General features: G+C 42.3%; 1 protein-coding gene across 1 annotated transcript; it reads right to left on the bottom strand.

Annotated features, from left to right (window-relative positions):
- Positions 1-11,051: 11,051 nt before the first annotated feature.
- On the bottom strand, positions 11,052-19,277 carry LOC129861253 (peptidase inhibitor 16-like). Its single transcript, XM_055932500.1, has 5 exons — positions 18,794-19,277; positions 13,071-13,295; positions 12,738-12,847; positions 12,373-12,464; positions 11,052-11,995 (listed from the first exon to the last, which is right to left on the bottom strand). Exons 1-5 carry the CDS (start codon positions 18,959-18,961, stop codon positions 11,463-11,465), a joined length of 1,128 nt encoding a protein of 375 aa, XP_055788475.1. The 5' UTR covers positions 18,962-19,277; the 3' UTR covers positions 11,052-11,462.
- Between the last annotated feature and the right edge of the window lie 512 nt (positions 19,278-19,789).

The following is a 19,789-nucleotide window of genomic DNA, read 5'->3' as shown; positions in this document are numbered from 1 at the left end:
TCAGGCTCCACCCACGAACAGACCCTCTCCTCATACATATTCAGCATCTGTCACCACCAATGAACCAGTCCCTGAGTGTGAGAGGGAGGAAGGGCCAAGGATTGTATTGGTTCAAGGGATCAGCAGTCAAACATCCATTCAATCTTTCACCAACTGTTAAGTCTTTCCCCCTCAACAACACCAATAGGGTAGATTGGTCTGTCTGTCTGTCTGTTGTGTGTGTGTGTGTAGATTCTCTCTCTCTCTCTCTCTCTCTCTCTCTCTCTCTCTCTCTCTCTCTCTCTCTCTCTCTCTCTCTCTCTCTCTCTCTCTCTCTCTCAATTCAATTCAATTCAAGGGGCTTTATTGGCATGGGAAACATGTATTAACATTGCCAAAGCAATTGAGGTAGATAATATACAAAAGTGAAATAAACAATACAAATAACAGTAAACATTACACATACAGAAGTTTCAAAACAAAAAATACATTACAAATGTCATATTATATATATACAGTGTTGTAACAATGTACAAATGGTTAAAGCACACAAGTTAAAATAAATAAGCATAAATATGGGTTGTATTTACAATGGTGTTTGTTCTTCACTGGTTGCCCTTTTCTTGTGGCAACAGGTCACAAATCTTGCTGCTGTGATGGCACACTGTGGAATTTCACCCAGTAGATATGGGAGTTTATCAAAATTGGATTTGTTTTCGAATTCTTTGTGGATCTGTGTAATCTGAGGGAAATATGTCTCTCTAATATGGTCATACATTGGGCAGGAGGTTAGGAAGTGCAGCTCAGTTTCCACCTCATTTTGTGGGCAGTGAGCACATAGCCTGTCTTCTCTTGAGAGCCATGTCTGCCTACGGCGACCTTTCTCAATAGCAAGGCTATGCTCACTGAGTCTGTACATAGTCAAAGCTTTCCTTAAGTTTGGGTCAGTCACAGTGGTCAGGTATTCTGCCACTGTGTACTCTCTGTTTAGGGCCAAATAGCATTCTAGTTTGCTCTTTTTTTTTGTTAATTCTTTCCAATGTGTCAAGTAATTATCTTTTTCTTTTCTCATGATTTGGTTGGGTCTAATTGTGCTGTTGTCCTGGGGCTCTGTGGGGTGTGTTTGTGTTTGTGAACAGAGCCCTAGGACCAGCTTGCTTAGGGGACTCTTCTCCAGGTTCATCTCTCAGGAGGTGATGGCTTTGTTATGGAAGGTTTGGGAATCGCTTCCTTTTAGGTGGTTGTAGAATTTAACGGCTCTTTTCTGGATTTGGATAATTAGTGGGTATCGGCCTAATTCTGCTCTGTATGCATTATTTGGTGTTCTACGTTGTACACGGAGGATATTTTTGCAGAATTCTGCATGCAGAGTCTCAATTTGGTGTTTGTCCCATTTTGTGAAATCTTGGTTGGTGAGCGGACCCCAGACCTCACAACCATAAAGGGCAATGGGCTCTATGACTGATTCAAGTATTTTTAGCCAGATCCTAATTGGTATGTTGAAATTTATGTTCCTTTTGATGGCATAGAATGCCCTTCTTGCCTTGTCTCTCAGGTCGTTCACAGCTCTGTGGAAGCTACCTGTGGTGCTGATGTTTAGGCCGAGGTATGTATAGTTTTTTGTGTGCTCTAGGGCAACGGTGTCTAGATGGAATTTGTGGTCCTGACGACTGGACCTTTTTTGGAACACCATTATTTTGGTCTTACTGAGATTTACTGTCAGGGCCCAGGTCTGACAGAATCTGTGCAGAAGATCTAGGTGCTGCTGTAGGCCCTCCTTGGTTGGTGACAGAAGCACCAGATCATCAGCAAACAGTAGACATTTGACTTCGGATTCTAGTAGGGTGAGACCGGGTGCTGCAGACTGTTCTAGTGCCCGTGCCAATTCGTTGATATATATGTTGAAGAGGGTGGGGCTTAAGCTGCATCCCTGTCTCACCCCACGACCCTGTGTGAAGAAATGTGTATGTTTTTTGCCAATTTTAACCGCACACTTGTTGTTTGTGTACATGGATTTTATGATGTCGTATGTTTTACCCCAAACACCACTTTCCATCAATTTGTATAGCAGACCCTCATGCCAAATTGAGTCGAAGGCTTTTTTGAAATCAACAAAGCATGAGAAGACTTTTCCTTTGTTTTGGTTTGTTTGGTTGTCAATTAGGGTGTGTAGGGTGAATACATGGTCTGTTGTACGGTAATTTGGTAGAAAGCCAATTTGACATTTGCTCAGTACATTGTTTTCATTGAGGAAATGTACGAGTCTGCTGTTAATGATAATGCAGAGTATTTTCCCAAGGTTACTGTTGACGCATATTCCACGGTAGTTATTGGGGTCAAATTTGTCTCCACTTTTGTGGATTGGGGTGATCAGTCCTTGGTTCCAAATATTGGGGAAGATGCCAGAGCTAAGGACGATGTTAAAGAGTTTTAATATAGCCAATTGGAATTTGTTGTCTGTATATTTGATCATTTCATTAAGGATACCATCAACACCACAGGCCTTTTTGGGTTGGAGGGTTTTTATTTTGTCCTGTAACTCATTCAAGGTAATTGGAGAATCCAGTGGGTTCTGGTAGTCTTTAATAGTTGATTCTAGGATTTGTATTTGATCATGTATATGTTTTTGCTCTTTATTCTTTGTTATAGAGCCAAAAAGATTGGAGAAGTGGTTTACCCATACATCTCCATTTTGGAAAGATAATTCTTCGTGTTGTTGTTTGTTTAGTGTTTTCCAATTTTCCCAGAATTGGTTAGAGTCTATGGATTCTTCAATTACATTGAGCTGATTTCTGACGTGCTGTTCCTTCTTTTTCCGTAGTGTATTTCTGTATTGTTTTAGTGATTCACTATAGTGAAGGCGTAGACTCAGGTTTTCCGGGTCTCTATGTTTTTGGTTGGACAGGTTTCTCAATTTATTTCTTAGATTTTTGCATTCTTTATCAAACCATTTGTCATTGTTGTTCATTTTCTCTCTACCTCTCTCTCTCTCTCTCTCTCTCTCTCTCTCTCGACCTCTCTCGACCTCTCTCTCGACCTCTCTCTCTCTCTCTCGACCTCTCTCTCGACCTCTCTCTCGACCTCTGAATGTTTGGCTACGAACTCAACTGACATTTACTCCTGAGGTGCTGACCTGCTGCACCCTCTACAACCAATGTGATAATTATTTGACCCTGCTGGTCATCTATGAACATTTGAACATCTTGAAGAAGGATCTAGTCTTAATGGCCATGTACTCCTAAAGTCTCCCCCTGGCACAGCCAGAAGAGGACCCCCCCCTCAGAGCCTGGTTCCTCTCTAGGTTTTTTCCATGTTCCTGCTTTTCTAGGGAGTTTTTTCTAGCCACATTGCTTGCACTTTTGAGTTTATGTGCTGGGTTTCTGTATAAGCACTTTGTGACATTGTGACTTTGTGACCATGAAAAAAGGGCTTTATAAATATATTTACTAGATTGATGTCAAGGAGTAGTCCCATATCAAAGTGTCATTGTGTAGGTTTAAGGTATAAGGGAAGAGTGTCAGCAAACAAACCTCTCACTCTCATGTTTATGCATTCAAGTAGCCAACCCTTGACAACGATTTGTGTTTGGAATGCTGGGGAATTGTGTTAATTATTGAACAGAGTTGTCGGGTTTAATAATGTGTACAGGAGGAGGGGGGATAATGTAAGAAACATTAACGATGGTTAAGGAGTTTACAATGTAAACTCCAAGGAGAGAAAGGCATAAACAGACAGATCCACACATTCCTTCACTGACTCACACCCCTAGGAGTTCAGTTTGCAGTGGCGGTGCACCGCTACCAAATGCATAGAGAGGGCAACACTGGTGTGTGTGTGTGTGTGTCGGTTTGTCGGTGTGTTTTCTTTATTTTTTATCAAGTCTGTTACAGTTTTTTACAATTACTTTGGCACTAATTTGAGAACCTTGTGGTCATTTTTCAAAACTCTAGACACAAAACTCAAAACGGTCATCACACTAGTTCATGTCATCTACAATTACGTCCTCCCTCCCAGCTCCTCTCTCACAGCTCCTCCTCCCTCCCAGCTCCTCTCTCACAGATCCTCCTCCCTCCCAGATCCTCCTCTCTCACAGATCCTCCTCCCTCCCAGCTCCTCCTCTCTCACACATCCTCCTCCCTCCCAGCTCCTCCTCTCTCACAGATCCTCCTCTCCCCCAGATCCTCCTCTCTCACAGATCCTCCTCTCTCACACATCCTCCTCCCTCCCAGCTCCTCCTCTCTCACAGATCCTCCTCTCTCCCAGATCCTCCTCGCTCCCAGATCCTCCTCGCTCACAGCTCCTCCTCTCTCACAGATCCTCCTCTCTCACAGATCCTCCTCTCTCACAGATCCTCCTCTCTCACAGATCCTCCTCTCTCACAGATCCTCCTCCCTCCCAGCTCCTCCTCTCTCACAGATCCTCCTCTCTCACAGATCCTCCTCTCTCACAGATCCTCCTCCCTCCCAGCTCCTCCTCTCTCACAGATCCTCCTCTCTCACAGATCTTCCTCCCTCCCAGATCCTCCTCCCTCCCAGATCCTCCTCCCTCACAGCTCCTCCTCCCTCACAGCTCCTCCTCTCTCCCAGATCCTCCTCCCTCCCAGATCCTCTTCCCTCACAGATCCTCCTCTCTCACAGATGCTCCTCTCTCACAGATCCTCCTCTCTCACAGATCCTCCTCTCTCACAGATCCTCCTCTCTCACAGATCCTCCTCCCTCCCAGATCCTCCTCTCTCACAGATCCTCCTCCCTCCCAGATACTCCTCCCTCCCAGATACTCCTCTCTCACAGATCCTCCTCCCTCCCAGATACTCCTCTCTCACAGATCCCCCTGTCTCACAGATCCTCCTCCCTCCCAGATCCTCCTCTCTCACAGATCCTCCTCTCTCACAGATCCTCCTCTCTCACAGATCCTCCTCTCTCACAGATCCTCCTCCCTCCCAGCCTCAGCTATAGTCAGCAGGGGCTGTCCTGCTGTCCCCTCTCACAAAGCTTGCTCTGTTTTTCGGTCACTAGGGCTCTCTGCATCCACTACTGTTGTCTGTCTGTATTAATATCTCCAGGTATATTTCATATGTAAATTTTGGCGTAGAGGCGTTCTGTGTGGTAGTTTAAGTGTGCGTGGTATTCCCCTGTCCAGGTGGTGCAGTCAGTGTTGTAGAATTAGCTACTGTATCCCACCGAGAATATCTATCTCTCTCTCTCTCTTTGATTATGATTCATTAAAGTCCCTGTGCACACACCCATTAATACAGTATAGACGCTCACTTTAACAACTGACAGGGTTGGTTTCCTGTTAATGTCAGTGATGGGAGAAACCCAAAACATTTCACATCCTATTACCGGGAGAAAGTCATGCATTGTGATGTAATGTGACATTTCAGTGCCTGGTCTCTTAAAGATGAGATCCACATAAGATGGAACAGCACCACTGGTCACCCCAGGCACATGTGCTATTGTTTTTTGTTCTGTTTTTCAAACGTGACAGAGGATCATGTGTGTAGGGTTGCACATTTTGGAGAATATTCAGAGGTGGAAACTTTCCGTGGGAATTAACAGCAATATATGCGAATTAACGGGAATATATGGGAATTAATATTAATACCATTTAAATGTAGATGTTTTTTGCATTGGATATATTTACCATATCATACGGAGACAGAAATGGAAACCTTTTACTTTATCATAAGTAGACATAATTGCAAATGATTAAATCCTTCCAATAGAAATAAAAAACACAATTTAGTTACGAATTCAACTTTAATCAAATGATTTGACTCTTCACATGGGATGATTTCACTGAACAACAAAAGAAAGGGAATATTGAATGATCCCCCAATGATCCATCGCATCTCCCAAAAACATTTTCAACATACATCTGTTAAATGATAGTCTAGAAACTAAAGCTTTGGTTCTCTTCCTCTCAGGCTTCCATGTCTTCTCCCTGGACCTCCTCAATGTCCACCTCTTGAACATCAGACTCTGAGGCCTCCTCTTCATTGTCACTTTCCAACCTTGTTGACGATGGCTCGTTGTCAGGCTCAAAAAGCCTCAAATTTGCCCGGGTGGCCACCAATTTTTAAAGCCTTGCATTGGTCAGCCTGTTGTGTGCTTGGTGTGTGTGTTCCCAAACAAGGACCAGTTGCGCTCTGAGGCGGCTGATGTTGGTGGGATTTGAAGGATGATGGAGGCAACAGGGGAAAGAATCTCAGATCCACAAAGTCCCTTCCACCAGATGGCTGATGAGACATGTTGGCACGACTTCCGTATTGCATCTCCATCCCAAAGCCCTTGCTTGGAAGTGTACTTCGCCAGACTGCCAAGAGCCTTGCCCTCATCCAGGCCAAGGGGGCGAGACACGGTAGTGATGACGCCATAGGCCTTGTTGATCTCTGCACCAGACAGGATGCTCTTGCCAGCATACTTGGGGTCCAACATGTACAGTTGAAGTCGGAAGTTTACATAAACCTTAGCCTAATACATTTAAACTCAGTTTTTCACAATTCCTGACATTTAATCCTTGGAAAAATTCCCTGTCTTAGGTCAGTTTGCATCACAACTTTATTTTAAGAATGTGAAATATCAGAATAATAGTAGAAAGAATGACTTATTTCAGCTTTTATTTCTTTCATCGCATTCCCAGTGGGTCAGAAGTTTACATACACTCAATTATTATTTGGTAGCATTGTTTAACTTGGGTCAAACGTTTCGGGTAGGCTTCCACAAGCTTCCCACAATAAGTTGGGTGAATTTTGGCCCATTCCTCCAGACAGAGCTGGTGTAACTGAGTCAGGCTTCCTTGCTCGCGCACACTTTTTCAGTTCTGCCCACACATTTTCTATAGGATTGAGGTCAGGGCTTTGTGATGGACACTCCAATACCTTGACTTTGTTGTCCTTAAGCCATCTATCCACAACTTTGGAAGTATACGTGGGGTCATTGTCCATTTGGAAAACCCATTTGTGAGCAAGCTTTAACTTCCTGACTGATGTCTTGAGATGTTGCTTCAATAAATCCACATAATTTTCCTCCCTCATGATGCCATCTATTTTGTGAAGTGCACCAGTCCCTCCTGCAGCAAAGCACCCCCACAACATGATGCTGCCACCCCCATGCTTCACTGTTGGGATGGTGTTCTTCGGATTGCAAGCCGCCCCTTTTTTCCTCCAAGCATAACGATGGTCATTATGGCCAAACAGTTCTATTTTTGTTTCATCAGAACAAGAGGACATTTCTCCAAAAAGTACAATCTTTGTCCCCGGTGTTAGTGTTATTTATTCCTCGCTCTTTTGTTTGGGTTTCAACCCTGTGTTTTTGTTACCTGTTTGTTTGGTCTTCGTCACCGTGCCTTTACACGGCACGCCTTAATTTGGGGCTTAATTATTTTTTTTATTACACATTCCTATGCCTGTCTCCCGAATCATTCAAACCAGCGTGACACAAACACTAACTAGCAGAAATTGTTAACATGTTAGAAATGGTTTAAACACACTGCAGTAGGTTACTATTTACTAGTTAACAAAAAAATGATGTATGTCATAAAACATTCACCCCACCCAGTATTGTAATCAAAACTTACCAGAAAGCATGTAGTCCTTGGCTCATGTTGTGCATGCAGAGGGTTGCAATTCCCTTGAAATGGGGATAGTTTAACCAATATATGCCACAAGACCTAGAATTGCCTTGTGTATCCCACAAAAAAGGTTCACAGTTATGTAATGCGATGCTGCTGGCGGCAGAGAAGTCAGGCGCAGGAGAGCGGAAACTAATTTACAACGGTTGAGTTTAATAACCATAAACCACAGTAAACAGAATCAATACAATAAACGGGTCAAACAAAACCCGGTAAATACCAGCATACCGTTTCATAAGCACTACAAGAAACAATTACCGACAAGGACATGAGGGGGAACAGAGGGTTAAATACACAACATGTAATTGATGGAATTGGAACCAGGTGTGATGGAAGACAAGACAAACCAATGGAAAATGAAAAGTGCAGTGTGTTGAGCACAGGAGGTTGGTGGCACCTTAATTGGGGAGGACAGCTCATGGTAATGACTGGAGCAGAATCAGTGGAATGGTATAAAATCAAACACATGGTTTCCAGGTGTTTGATGCCATTCCATTTGCTCCGTTCCAGCCATTATTGTGAGCCGTTCTCCCCTCAGCAATCTCCACTGGTGTTGAGCTATGCCATTGTGTGCTGGAAAGGAAACTTAGCCAAGGAGGACATTAACAAGACTGCAAGCTAAAACACACATGATCATGGACAATGCTACACACCCTCTCTACAGTACTGTAATGCCACACCTACTGTACTCCACAGCACTGTAATGCCACACACTGAGGGGCAGCTCAGGACTGAAGGGCAGCTCAGGACTGAAGGGCAGCTCAGGACTGAAGGGCAGCTCAGGACTGAAGGGCAGCTCAGGACTGAAAGGCAGCTCAGGACTGAAGGGCAGCTCAGGACTGAAGGGCAGCTCAGGACTGAAGGGCAGCTCAAGACTGAAGGGCAGCTCAAGACTGAAAGGCAGCTCAGGACTGAAGGGCAGTTCAGGACTGAAGGGCAGCTCAGGACTGAAGGGCAGCTCAGGACTGAAGGGCAGCTCAGGACTGAAGGGCAGCTCAGGACTGAAGGGCAGCTCAGGACTGAAGGGCAGCTCAGGACTGAAAGGCAGCTCAGGACTGAAGGGCAACTCAGGACTGAAGGGCAGATCAGGATAGGATAATAAATAAACACGTTTTTCTTTTGATTATTTAACCTACTGCACATCATGTTATCTGGAACGCAACATCATGTTGTTAAAAAATATGCCTAAATTTGGCACGCCCATAAATTGGGCAAATGAAGACACATAGGGCTTATGTAACTTTGAGTGTGTTCGATGAAAATGATAGACTTTTCAATACTTGTGTGCAACGTGGTATGCAACATTTTCGGCAAGTGGGTTGATGCCTACTGTGCTAAAGCGATTTAGAGTTGTTAAACGGGAGTGATTAGTGTGTTTATACCACGGTAATATTGTCAAAATTCCGCATTTAACAGCCATAAGAATTCATCTGAATTAATCTTAATTGACTATCTTTCCTTTGCGGTACTTCAAACTGTCGTGATTACCAGCTGAGATACACTTTTATGAGTTGATTTTACTCCTGGCTCAGATTTTGTCTGGGCAGTGTCTTAACATCATCCTAAAAACTCTAAGCTTTGAGTAAAAAATAAATAAATAAATGATTCCTACTAAGGCCTTTTCTGAGATGCTTCGTGGATATGGGCCCAGGTCTCTATCTTTTATTGCTATTAAGTCTTATTATGTGTTTTTTATCATGTGCTTTTGTTCATACAGGTCTTTGTCATTTACTAATGACGCTGAGTGATAAAACAATTTCCCAATTTGGGATAAATTAAGTACTGCTCTACTCTAAAAGTTATTCTCTACTGTTCTATTGTGCGTGCAATGATGTCCAAGTGGAAAAAATGGTATTCTTTGTTTGAAGTAACATCTTTGTTATTGTAATATCAAATCAAATCAAACTTTATTTGTCACATGCGCCAAATACAACATGTGTAGACCTTACCGTGAAATGCTTACTTACAAGCCCTTAACCAACAGTGCAGTTCAAGAAGAGTTAAGAAAATATTTACCAAATAAACTGAAGTCCAAACTAAAAAATTATAAAAAGTAACACAATGACATAACAATAAGGAGGCTATATACAGGGGGTACCGGTACCGAGTCAGTGTGGAGACTATATACGGGGGGTACTGGTACAGAGTCAGTGTGGAGACTATATACAGGGGGTACCGGTACCGAGTCAGTGTGGAGACTATATACAGGGGGTACCGGTACAGAGTCAGTGTGGAGACTATATACAGGGGGTACTGGTACCGAGTCAGTGTGGAGACTATATACAGGGGGACCGGTACCGAGTCAGTGCGGAGACTATATACAGGGGGTACCGGTACCGAGTCAGTGTAGAGACTATATACGGGGGGTACTGGTACCGAGTCAGTGTGCGGGGGTACAGGCTAGTTGAGGTAATTTGAACACGTAGGTAGGGGTGAAGTGACTATGCATAGATAATAAACAGCAAGTAGCAGCAATGAACAAAACAAATGGAGGGGGGGGTGTCAATGTAATAGTCCGGTGGCCATTTTATTAATTGTTCAGCAGTCTTATGGCTTGGGGATAGAACAGATGTGGAAGTTTCACCGCTATGGATTCCAGCTTTAAAATTGCAATTATAAAATATAAACCCAGAGACAGAAAGAAAAAGTCCTTCAGTTCTGGGTACCGAATGGGGAGCCCGGCCCACCTCCCCCTCGACTAAATCTAATTTCCCTGTGAACGCTGTGGAGGGCTGAGTGTCTAAATGCTCCTCCAGAAATAGCCTCACAGAGAAGTGGTGAATTAATATTTCAGTTGTGCTGCTGACTCAGCCCAGACTGTGATAGATCTGTTTAGTTTTTTCTCTTTTCTCCCCAGCTATCAACCTTTTAATATGTTCTCCTCAGGTGTAAACCTTTTGTTAACATGTCTTAACATGTTCTCGCCAGGTGTAAACCTTTTGTTTACATGTCTTAACATGTTCTCGCCAGGTGTAAACCTTTTGTTAACATGTCTTAACATGTTCTCGCCAGGTGTAAACCTTTTGTTTACATGTCTTAACATGTTCTCGCCAGGTGTAAACCTTTTGTTAACATGTCTTAACATGTTCTCGCCAGGTGTAAACCTTTTGTTTACATGTCTTAACATGTTCTCGCCAGGTGTAAACCTTTTGTTAACATGTCTTAACATGTTCTCGCCAGGTGTAAACCTTTTGTTTACATGTCTTAACATGTTCTCGCCAGGTGTAAACCTTTTGTTTACATGTCTTAACATGTTCTCGCCAGGTGTAAACCTTTTGTTAACATGTCTTAGCATGTTCTCCCCAGCCACTATACCATCCCATTCCTATCCATACTCTCTTTCTGCTCAGTTTTTCCCCCATCCTTTGTGGTCAAAGGTCAAACACGTATTCCCAGTCCAGACAACGGTGTAGAACATGGAAATGTTGAGACACAACAAGTAGAAGAAACAATATTTATTATACTCTATATACAGACATTTACAGAAATATTCAATATTGACAGTAGTTATGCTCCTTTAGGTTTACGAATCACATCCATATAGAGGATGTGCCTTGCTTTAAGAAAATGTATTGCTGTTACATTTGTAACAGGTGGTAACTGTTATTATACAACTGTTATAATACATTGTTAACTACTGTGTGTTGTGTGCTTATTGCTATTGCTAAGAAGGCATATGTTAAACTAGCAACTGTAATTACTAGCGAGCAAATAATAACAAAATAACCATCAACAAATCCCTATGCTATAGACATGGTTATAGCACAATGTAATTCAACTTCCAGCAATGTCCAGTTCAGTTCCAGATAGTGTATGTGTATGTGTGTCATGCCTTACTCTCATACCTTCCCTCACAATCCTGGTGAGAGTAAAGCCATTAGGCTGGTAACAAGAAGTAGGGGGGTAGTGATCCTTCCTGCATTGGCCGGAGGTTGGTTCCTAGTCCTCTCCTTCTCCCTCTCCGCTGCTCTCTCCTCCCCCTCCCACTCCTCCTTTTCCTCCTCGTCCCCAGGCTCCGTGCCTGTCTCCTCCTCGTCCTCCTCATCCCCAGGCTGCGTGCCTGTCTCCTCCCCGTCCTCCTCATCCCCAGGCTGCGTGCCTGTCTCCTCCCCGTCCTCCTCGTCCCCAGGCTGCGTGCCTGTCTCGTCCCCCTCCTCCTCATACCCAGGCTCTGTGGCGGTGGCTGTGTGTGGGGTAGAGCTCTCTGTGGTCTCCTTCTCAACATCAGGCTCCTCTGAAGGATCGGGGGCATCAGGCTCCTCAACATCAGTCTCTTCTGAAGGCTTGGGGGCAACAGGCTCCTCAACATCAGGCTCATCTGAAGGCTCGGGGGCATCAGGCTCCTCAACATCAGGCTCCTCTGAAGGCTCGGGGGCATCAGGCACTGGGGGAAACAGTGATGAAAATTCAAAAGGCACTCGTACATCTGAGCAATCTTTTTGCCGGTGCTTTGTAACAACTGGACAATGAGGGGAAAAAGGAAACCGCACACTGCCCTTGATAGTATCACTGATCTTTAATAAGCTTTGATGAGAAAACAGTGATGAGAAATCTAGAGCTACGTCTTACAAACTGATTACAGGGTCACTAGTCCATAGCAGTCAATCTATCTCCACAAAGAGGGGATATCATGATCAACCACAATTGGCTGGATACTGAGGTCAGGTTGGAGAGGATGAAGTTTGACACAGGAGCGAGATAGTGCTGTGAATTAAATGGAGGGGGGGAACGTAGTGTGATTGATAGGTGCTGAATTCTTACCACAGAGGTTCTGGTCACATCGTGGCACGTTGTCTGGGCACTTGGAGCACCATTCACCTTCCTCATAGGGTTTCTCGTCCTTAAACTTACCTCTGAAATTTACATGAAACACAAGTCAATGGTCACTCAGTCAGGGCTGTAAGTCAGGGACCAAACCTAACGCGAACCCTAACACTAACACTAACCCTAACCACAACCCCTAACTCTAACCCTAACCACAACCCCTAACTCTAACCCTAACGCAATCAGTGAAATGCAATTGTAAGGATTAATCATGTTAATTGATGTATTCTTAGACATCGTCTAAGTGTGGAAATAGGATATAAGTGTGTAAAGTTGTACATGTTCTTTGGTACCATACTTACTTTGGGTAATAATTGCAGACCAGGAAGGTAACTTTCTCGGAGGACAGCCCCTCCATGGTGTCACAGCGATGAGCAGCACAGCCCACAGAGTGAGAGTCCGCCCAAACCATCTGAAACACCCCCATCAGTCTGATCAATTTACAATGTCTTCATCGTCACCATCATCATCATCATCATCATCATCCCGCACCATCACAGGGGTTATACACACAGGAGGAAGCGCACCAAGGAACATTCAACCTGTTACAGTTATAGTACTGTCTCAGGTTATCAGAAGTCTAATTCTACCAATTCAGTGACATTGTCTAGCATCTCTCTTTCTGGGTCTCTCACCTGAGTGTAGTGTCCACACATCTTGTCGTCCTGGCAACTGTTGTCGTTGTAGTCGTAGTCTAGGTGCTCCAAGAACCACTCCTCCATGGTCATGTTGAGGTCCAAGGGCTCATTGGACACAAACAGGTTCTCTCCCGTGTTCAGCAACTCTAGATCCGGGTTCTGTTCCCACGTACACTTCACAGCGTAGCCCTCAGCTAGGATCTTTAGCTTCTCATCCCATTTCTGCAGGGATAAAGAGACAAACTGTCACATTACCATCAGTGGTCCTCAGTAGATTAGTTGGAATGGCAGGATGGTGGGTTTGATTCCCGGGCCCACACGTTCTTAAAATGTATGCACGAATCACTGTAAGTCACTCTGGATAAAAGCATTTGCTAAATGGCATATTATTGTATTAGACTACAAGTAATCTGCCTGATAACCTGTATACTGTAGATGTAGTGCTGCAGAATGAGAGACAGGGGGAGACATTAACCAACATTGAGGACCATAACAGAACTCTGTGTATGTAGCCCACTGGACAACTCTCTTATATTAGTGTTTCAATACTATACTGTATTAATATGAATCATACTATTCACCATATCCACCACATTGTAAGTAAGTTACTAAACTCACATTCTATTGTCCAGATTCTAAAGAGGATAGTGAACACTATGTGTATTCTAATAGCATCCACTATGGCCTGTGCTCTTCCCCCAGTCTAAATATCAGTAGTACAGGTTTGATATAGATAGCACAGCACTAACAGATGGTATTACAAGAGGTATATATCTGATCATATCTGTAGATACAGACACTGTAATGCTGATTGATTTTTTAAATATAGCTATTTATTTATGTATTGTGCCACACTAACCTTGTGGTAGTTATTCCTGACCTGGCCAGATGATGATGGTATTTTATTTTAATACTGCCTGTAGCAAGAGGAATTTCATTATTCACTATGGAAACGTTAGTATTGTAAACCAATAAGGGAGGGTTATACTAAAATTGGCCAGAGTCCTGAAGACAGACAATGATTATCTATGTAGAAAATGTTCTTTATCGCCTTGAAACTATACTGTACATTAGATTACATTACAATATACATTAGATTACATTACACTGTACTGTACATTAGATTACATTACAATATACTGTACATTAGATTACATTACAATATACATTAGATTACATTACACTGTACTGTACATTAGATTACATTACACTGTACTGTACATTAGATTACATTACAATATACATTAGATTACATTACAATATACTGTACATTAGATTACATTACAATATACATTAGATTACATTACACTGTACTGTACATTAGATTACATTACACTGTACTGTACATTAGATTACATTACAATATACATTAGATTACATTACAATATACTGTACATTAGATTACATTACACTGTACTGTACATTAGATTACATTACAATATACTGTACATTAGATTACATTACAATATACATTAGATTACATTACACTGTACTGTACATTAGATTACATTACACTGTACTGTACATTAGATTACATGACACTGTACTGTACATTAGATTACATTACACTGTACTGTACATTAGATTGCATTACAATATACTGTACATTAGATTACATTACAATATACATTAGATTACATTACACTGTACTGTACATTAGATTACATTACACTGTACTGTACATTAGATTACATTACAATATACATTAAATTACACTATACTGTACATTAGATTACGTTACACTGTACTGTACATTAGATTACATTACACTATACTGTACATTAGATTACATTACACTGTACTGTACATTAGATTACATTACACTGTACTGTACATTAGATTACATTACAATATACATTAGATTACATTACACTGTATTGTACATTAGATTATATTACACTATACATTAGATTACATTACACTATACATTAGATTACATTACAATATACTGTACATTAGATTACATTACACTGTACTGTACATTAGATTACATTACACTATACATTAGATTATATTACACTATACTGTACATTAGATTACATTACAATATACTGTACATTAGATTACATTACACTGTACTGTACATTAGATTACATTACAATATACTCTGCATTAGATGACATTACACTGTACTGTACATTAGATTACATTACACTGTACTGTACATTAGATTACATTACCCTGTACTGTACATTAGATTACATTACACTGTACTGTACATTATATTATATTACACTATACATTAGATTACATTACACTATACATTAGATTACATTACAATATACTGTACATTAGATTACATTACACTGTACTGTACATTAGATTACATTACACTATACATTAGATTATATTACAATATACTGTACATTAGATTACATTACACTGTACTGTACATTAGATTATATTACACTATACATTAGATTACATTACACTGTACTGTACATTAGATTACATTACACTATACATTAGATTACATTACAATATACTGTACATTAGATTACATTACACTATACTGTATATTAGATTATATTAGTCACACCAACATTCCCATGTAAACTATTATTCTTCCTTATTAAATCAAACCTCTACTAAGGAACCTATAAGGAACCTTTCGGTAATATGTGTATCAGTGGTTGAGGAATGTTATCTGATCATTTCAGTCCAATTCGTCTTCAACTATTGGAATGACAGAACAAGAGGACGTGATCACACTTGGCAGATAAGGACTGATCTTGACTGAGATTGATCATTGTTATGGTGATCATTTGTTTCAAAGAAATGCAGAGATGCAATCTCGTACGAATGCATATGTTTTTTTTGTATTGTGAACTGTCCAGACAGAGAGGTCCAGTGTGGAGTCATGTGAAGTTCAGTTTATTTGTCCAGTCACAAACAAACACTTGTATTGAAGGATGCTAGTTGAAATTCCACAACATCTTGCGTCCTAGCCTCAGGACATCAGATGTCCTCCTCTCTGTGCTTTAACAAACAGAGCTGTACTGTACATCATTGCTGTGCCTCTGCCTGAGATAACAGAGACGTCATCCAGACCATCTGGGCAGTGTTACACATGTGGGATCTTAATTTGAGCCAGTTTTCTACAGCAATCAAATAATCCTGCAGCAATAGGAATTTTCAAATTATTATGTGGATTATAATTCATGGACATTTCTTGTAGGGCCTGATCAATTTTTCATTAAGGCAAATCAAGTCTGACACAGTCAAGTAATCACCAAGTAGTGACATAGAAACACATAGTAGCCAATTACATACAATATGGTTATGTTTTGAAGCCTCCATTAAAATTCGATTGAAGCTTCCAGAATAAAAATAAAGAAATAAAATGAATTTCTCAGATACATATTCAGAATGCTGTGGATTTGCTGGTCATGACACATGATTCCAGTCCAATCCCATTAGTTCTGTAATGTTCTGAACCCGTTCACTCTGGATTCTCAGTCCTGTTTACTGAAACAGGCATGAACATGAAATATGAAAATGGCCCCAGTGAGGTGTCCATCAAACCACAGAGACAGGCAGAGACGTCCCTGGAACCAGTCAATGGCAGATAGCAACTTAAGCAAACACATTACATAGTATACACCCACCCACGCATGCAGGCACGCACGCACGCACACACGCACACACACACACACACACACACACACACACACACACACACACACACACACACACACACACACACACACACACACACACACACACACACACACACACACACACACACACACACACACACACACACACACACACACACAAACACACACACACACACATTCCCATGCATTGCACAACACTGGACTCAACTCTGAACACCCATTCGCACTGAGGCACAGACAGGCTCTATCAACAAAGTAATTCCCGTAACTCAGGAGGTCAACAAAAGTGTGTCTCTGGATGACTTCTATAATGTTATATTCAGATTTAAATGAAGAAGCCCTGTTTTATGTCAAATTCCTGGTGTGGTAAGATTTATAACGGATAATGCATCTTCTGCAGCACTGTGATTCAGTGACTAAAATAAGAGTGATTATTTATGTACTAAGTGTTCTGTACTACAAGTGTAACAGTATAACTTTAGTACGTCCCCTCGCCCCGATACGGGCGCGAACCAGGGACCCTCTGCACACAACAACAACTGACACCCACGAAGCGTCGTTACCCATCGCTCCACAAAAGCCGCAGCCCTTGCAGAGCAAGGGGCAACACTACTAATAGGTTTCAGAGCAAGTGACGTAACTGATTGAAACGCTACTAGCGCGTACCCGCTAACTAGCTAGCCATTTCACATCCGTTACACTAGCAACTTTTGATCAGCAAAACAATGATTTTCTAGATGGTGATGATACTGTAGATGGTGATGATACTGTAGATGGTGATACTGTAGATGTTGATGATACTGTAGATGGTGATGATACTGTGGTTGGTGATGATACTGTAGATGGTGGTTGGTGATGATACTGTAGATGGTGGTTGGTGATGATACTGTAGATGGTGGTTGGTGATGATACTGTAGATGGTGGTGATACTGTAGATGGTGGTTGGTGATGATACTGTAGATGGTGATGATACTGTAGATGGTGATGATACTGTAGATGGTGATGATACTGTAGATGGTGGTTGGTGATGATACTGTAGATGGTGGTTGGTGATGATACTGTAGATGGTGGTGATACTGTAGATGGTGATGATACTGTAGATGGTGGTGATACTGTAGATGGTGGTGATACTGTAGATGGTGGTGATACTGTAGATGGTGATGATACTGTAGATGGTGGTGATACTGTAGATGGTGATGATACTGTAGATGGTGGTTGGTGATGATACTGTAGATGGTGGTTGGTGATGATACTGTAGATGGTGGTTGGTGATGATACTGTAGATGGTGGTTGGTGATGATACTGTAGATGGTGGTGATACTGTAGATGGTGATGATACTGTAGATGGTGATGATACTGTAGATGGTGATGATACTGTAGATGGTGATGATACTGTAGATGGTGGTGATACTGTAGATGGTGGTGATACTGTAGATGGTGATGATACTGTAGATGGTGATGATACTGTAGATGGTGATGATACTGTAGATGGTGAGGATACTGTAGATGGTGGTGATACTGTAGATGGTGGTGATACTGTAGATGGTGATGATACTGTAGATGGTGAGGATACTGTAGATGGTGGTGATACTGTAGATGGTGGTGATACTGTAGATGGTGGTGATACTGTAGATGGTGATGATACTGTAGATGGTGATGATACTGTAGATGCAGCCAGAGTTTCGTTTTTGATACGAGACAGTTTTAAAGCTGAATATCAAACAGATAATTTAATAATGAACAGCTATCAGCATGACACCAAAATAAATCTCAATCAAAAACTCCCTGTCCAGAAGAAGGCTATGCATCTACCTCCACCTGCAACCAACTCAAGATCAATTATACGACAGATTAGCCCCATGAGAGGAAATAGAGCTGCTAACCATACCAGGAGACAGCGGACTGAACTCCATCAATCCCTGCAGCCATACAGTAGGAAATCTCAGGATCCAACAAGCTCATCACCACAAAGGGTTCAAACACATCATTTCCACACCTGCTAATGCAGTGCCCTGACTGAACATGTCCCATCCTGCAGGAGACAACAGATGCAGCTAGAGATAGCTGCCCATCCATCCTCCCCAGTCACGCAGCCCTTACCACTTTACGCATGTAGGTGGCACTGGGTACCACCTGGCCCCGATAACTGTTGTGCAGCTCCATGAGGGTCTCCGCGTCTTCCTGGCTCAGCTGGCAGGTGGCTGGACACTGGGTGACGATGACATACAGTCCCACCAGGCCAGCCCAGAGAGCTGTCCCCCTCAGCATGTCTGTCTGGGAAGTGAAGTCCTCTCTCTCTCTCTCTCTTTCTCTCAAGAATCACTTCAGATGTCTGCCGGTGTCAGACGGTGTGCCTTGCTGTTTGTCTGTTTCTGTATGCGAGTGTGTGTTTAGAGTGTGTGCGGGTGTGTTTTGTGAGTGTGTGTAGTGTGTGTAGTGTGTAGTGTGTGTGTGTGTACTCCAGCTGCTCTGCTCCGTCTCTTAGATGTACGGCTCAGCCTCCTTAGCCTGGGTATATTGAGAGGGAGAGGATCCACCCCGTTCTTCACAGGAGAACCACAACATCGACTCCCCTCCTCACCCTCACTAGGTCACATTACACGCTGCTCTGACTGGTACCCACCGACACCGCACCAGCCGAAAACAATCCCCCTATTCTTACAAATCTGGTGTGATTTCAGGCAGGACACAGACACAGATTGAGCTACGTAGAGATACACGTCTCTGACTCACACACAGTTGGCCGTCACTATGTGCTCATTTGCTCTAAACACTGAGTCAGGACATAGATTTCCCCGTAGTGCACCAAACAGGAAATATCTTAAAACCAAGCATGATGAGTGAGCGGCATTAGGCAGTTGATCTATGTTGTGTATCTCACCCCGGTGTCATGTTGACTTTCGTTCTCCTTCCATTACAGCCCTTCATAGAGGAGACATTTCCACAGCTGATAATGTGATACTATGCTTTTGGGTGGGACGCACAGGAGGCTGCTAATGGGAGAACGGATCATAATAATGGCCAGAACAGAGCAAATGGAATGGTATCAAACACCTGGAAACCATGAAAAACATGTGTTTGATGTATTTAATACCA

This window comes from Salvelinus fontinalis, chromosome 8 (genome assembly GCF_029448725.1).
Source record: "Salvelinus fontinalis isolate EN_2023a chromosome 8, ASM2944872v1, whole genome shotgun sequence".
Taxonomy (NCBI): domain Eukaryota; kingdom Metazoa; phylum Chordata; class Actinopteri; order Salmoniformes; family Salmonidae; genus Salvelinus; species Salvelinus fontinalis.
Note: the sequence above shows the minus strand (reverse complement) of the source record. Positions and strands in the feature narration are given on the sequence as shown.